Below are 3,931 nucleotides of genomic sequence, written 5' to 3' on the forward strand. Positions count from 1 at the left end.
CTAAGTCCTGAGAATCAGGGAGTTTTTCCTAAGTCTTGGAAGTGCCACACACCCACCCTTTCTTGTGTTGCTGGTGTATAGACAGCTGTCCCCACTTAACAGCCCGTCCTCACACCCCAAACGCCAGATCCTTGAGGCAAATCTCACTTCACTGGCTTTTGTGTAAAAATGTGAAAAGTGGGAAATGGCAGCCTATTTTCCAGCTTTAGGTCTGAAGGTAGGTATTCTGAGATCCTTGGCCTACTTCCCTGTGGGAAGAATGTTGATGGCAAACAAGGTAACTTTATCGCCATTTTACAGCTGGGAAAACTTGAGTCCTGGTGAGATTAACTAGTAGCCAAATTCACATAGCACCAGTATCCAAGCAAACCAGCTCTCTGTGACACACCCTTCTGGCTTTTCCATCTAAGGCCCATGTGGCTGAAGCAAGCACCATTAATTTTTTCTGGGAGAGTGACAGCTGAGTGGGCATTCTGGGCGATGGAGTGATTTCATAGCATACTTGTGTAGCTTGGACCCGAGTCTCAGTTTGTGTACCAAGGACCATTCAGAAATGCACTTAACATTTGCTGAGCATATACTGTATGTTAGACTTCTCTCAGGGTGGTTTTCATGGTAAGTATCTCAGTTTTCTTCTCATGTGTTTATTTTCAATTTATAATTCTAGAAGCCGTCTCTCAGAGTTGGAGAAAGGGTAAATGGCTCACTCAAGCAGTCACTCAGGAGTGAGAAGTAAGAATTCCTTTCAACACTGTGGCCTATGATATAGAAGTTTGCAAAATTTTGGTCTGTGTACCACCCTGAGTGTAAAACTTAGGTGGAAAAAGAAATTAATGTCCTTGAAGGGACCAAATGGAGTCTCTTGCTATCTCATTTGAATTGCCAATTTGCACAGAGTTTTAAAAACATCTTATTTCTTTTTATATATTAGTGTTTTTCCTGCATGTATGTATGTACAACACATGTGTGTCTGGTGCCCACAGAGACCAGAAGAGGGTACTAAATTCACTGGAACTGGAATTATAATGGTTATGAGACATTATATGGATTCTGGGAATCCAACCTAGGAAGAGCATTGGGTGCTTGTAACTGTTAAACCATCTCCTCCTTCATGGAGTTTTTACAACATTATTGATCTCTAACTTCCTGGCTGTCTGAAGGAAACTTAAATGCCTTAATAGTAATAAGTCTCTGCTAAGGAGAATTAGGTACATTTTTTCCAATGTTTTCATTTCATAGCAAAGGAAGCTGAGGCCGAGAAGGGGAGCTACTGAAGATTTAGAGGCAGAGCCAGTACTGTACACAGAGCTCTGTTCTTCAAGTAGTTCCAGAGGACAGCAACAGGTAAAGTGGACAGCCCTGTTAAGAGGGACTTCATAACATTTGGTTGCTGACCACTAACCTCAACTCTGGTACATGGCTTAGCTAATTCCCTGTGTGAATTGGTACCTCCTCCTTCTTCTTTGTTAAATTAAGAATAGAGCATAATGCAAGGTCCCAACCAGACCTTTGTGGCAGAATTCATTCTTCTGGGCTTCTCCCTAAGCCCCAGGAACACACCTCTGCTCTTCTCGGCCTTTCTGATGATTTACCTGTTGATCATTCTGGGCAATGGCTTGATCTTCATCCTCATCTGCTTGGACTCACATCTTCACACCCCCATGTATTTCTTCATTGGCACACTTTCCATGCTGGACTTAGGCTATACCACCACGACTGTGCCCCAGATGTTGGCACATCTGGCCAGCCAGAAGAAGACGATCTCTTATTCCAGTTGTGTGGCTCAAATGTACATTTTCTTGGTACTGGGTGTCACAGAGTCTTGGCTCTTTGCCATCATGTCCATAGACAGGTATGTAGCCATCTGCCTTCCCCTCAGGTACAGGGTCATCATGAGCCCATGTCTATGTTGGGTAATGGTTATTTTCTGTGGACTCTGTGGTGTCACCTCTGCCCTCGTCTACACCATATTTGCCATGCGCCTCCCCTACTGTGGCCCCAACAAGATTAACCATTTCTTCTGTGAAGTCCCTGCAGTCCTAAAGCTGGCTTGTGCAGACACCTCAGTCAATGACCAAGTAGACTTCATTCTTGGGTTTAGTGTCATACTGATTCCCTTGTCCCTTATCCTTGTCATCTATGTCAACATCTTTACTTCCATCTTGAAGATCCGTTCAGCACAGGGACGATTGAAGGCCTTTTCCACCTGTGCCTCCCATATAACTGTAGTCACCATGTTCTGTGTGCCAGCCATGGTCATGTACATGAAGCCTGGTTCTAAGGCCTCCCCAGAAGAGGACAAGAAGCTTGCCTTGTTCTACAATGTCATTTCAGCTTTTCTCAACCCTGTCATCTATAGCCTCCGGAACAAGGATGTGAAGAGAGCTTTCCTCAAGGTAACAGGATGGGGTAGACCCCCAGAATGAATTCGTGGAAGGGTATTGAATCAACTCATGCTATGTAATTATTGTTCAAGAACTGATTTATGTGCTATCGGCCATGCAACTCCCTCTTCTACCTCTCATTTCAGATCTGTACAGGCCTTTTGGGGACCACCCCTTTCTTTGCTGGTGGAACAGGGCACTGTGAAATGCCTCCCAGGCACACGAGGCTTTTCCTTCCCATTTGTTCTATATGGCCTAGTTTTTTCATAAAACAGGCAATGTCTGAGCCATTAAAGCTTTTTATTAAAATAAAGAGAATGGATTGGGAATGCTCACTGTCTTGTAGAAACCATATACATATAACATGTGAGCTGAATATGGGGCAGAAACATGGACTTGGAGAAATCCTGGCCCTAGAGGAAGAACGAGCTGAAACTCATTCTTTGTAATCTGGAGACAAGTAGGGATAGCTTGAGGCCAAGTACAATCTGACCCCACAAACCTCATCTCAGGCCACCTTCTCCCTTCCTTCATGCCATATAAACTTAACTCTGTCACTGCCTTTGTTGTGATTTGACTATGAAATTCCCCACCCCCACCCAGGTTCATGTACAATGGGCAGGCTCTGATCTGATCAATGGATTAACCCCTTGATGGAGTCATGATATGATGATGTTGTTGGGAGGTGAGAAAATGTAGCGGTAGGAGGTGAAAGTAGGCCATGAAGACATGTCTTTGGGGGGCTACATCATGCCCTGACTGCTTTCTGTATTCTCTTTTGTCTAATCTGTGACTTAATAAGTTGAACAGAAATGTTTCATCATGCCCTCACTGCCACTGAATTATCTGAAACCATGAGCAGAATAAATTGTTCCTCCCATAAATTGCTTTTCATAGGTATTTGAGCACAGAAAGATAAAGCCAACAGACACAGAAAACCTTGATTGTTTTTTCCACATCAATTCCTCTGCATATGCCATTCTCCTTCCTTACCCTTACTCCAACTCTTGTTGACCCCTACTCTCCATCAAGTTGTGTTTTAAACTAAGATTTCCAAAACAGACTTTCCGTGAGCCCCAAAGAGCTGAGCATAAGCTTTACTTTCCTCTCCTGAGAAAGACAGGCATTGTGGTGCATGCCTTTAATCTCAGAACTTGGGTGGCAGATGCAGGCAGATCTCTGTGTTTGAGTCCAGCCCTTTTACAGAGCAAGTTTCAAGACAGCAATGACTATCCAGAGAAACTCTGTCTCAAACAAACAAACAAACAAACAAACAAACAAACACCACAGTAGTAGCAGCAACAACAAAAAAGCAAGTAGTCCAACATCTTAGCTTTCAGCTGGGAATAAAGTTCTATGAAGTAGGGATCATGACAATCCTGGTTACTGTTGCATCGTTAGGATTTAGAGTCATGCTTCATGCTTTTTACCTTCAATGAAGTTGTTGTGAGCTCAAGAATGAATGCTACATTGTGAAAAGTTGATGAATTGGAGGTAACAAAATTTGGGAACCAGTGGCACTTAGAAAGAAATATGTATGTATGTAT

The 3,931-nt window shown here is 43.2% G+C and overlaps 1 protein-coding gene across 1 annotated transcript; it reads left to right on the forward strand.

Annotated features, from left to right (window-relative positions):
* The first annotated feature begins 1,487 nt into the window (after positions 1 to 1,487).
* LOC127225038 (olfactory receptor 2A2) lies at positions 1,488 to 2,426 on the forward strand. Its single transcript, XM_051188312.1, has one exon. It carries the CDS (start codon positions 1,488 to 1,490, stop codon positions 2,424 to 2,426), a length of 939 nt encoding a protein of 312 aa, XP_051044269.1.
* The last annotated feature ends 1,505 nt before the right edge of the window (positions 2,427 to 3,931 follow it).

The sequence above is a fragment of the Phodopus roborovskii genome, unplaced genomic scaffold, assembly GCF_943737965.1.
Source record: "Phodopus roborovskii unplaced genomic scaffold, PHOROB, whole genome shotgun sequence".
NCBI classification, from domain to species: domain Eukaryota; kingdom Metazoa; phylum Chordata; class Mammalia; order Rodentia; family Cricetidae; genus Phodopus; species Phodopus roborovskii.

What these genes read in the sequence shown, in the direction of transcription:
- LOC127225038 (XM_051188312.1), top strand. Translation starts at nt 1,488, where the DNA reads ATGCAAGGTCCCAACCAGACCTTTGTGGCAGAATTCATTCTTCTGGGC.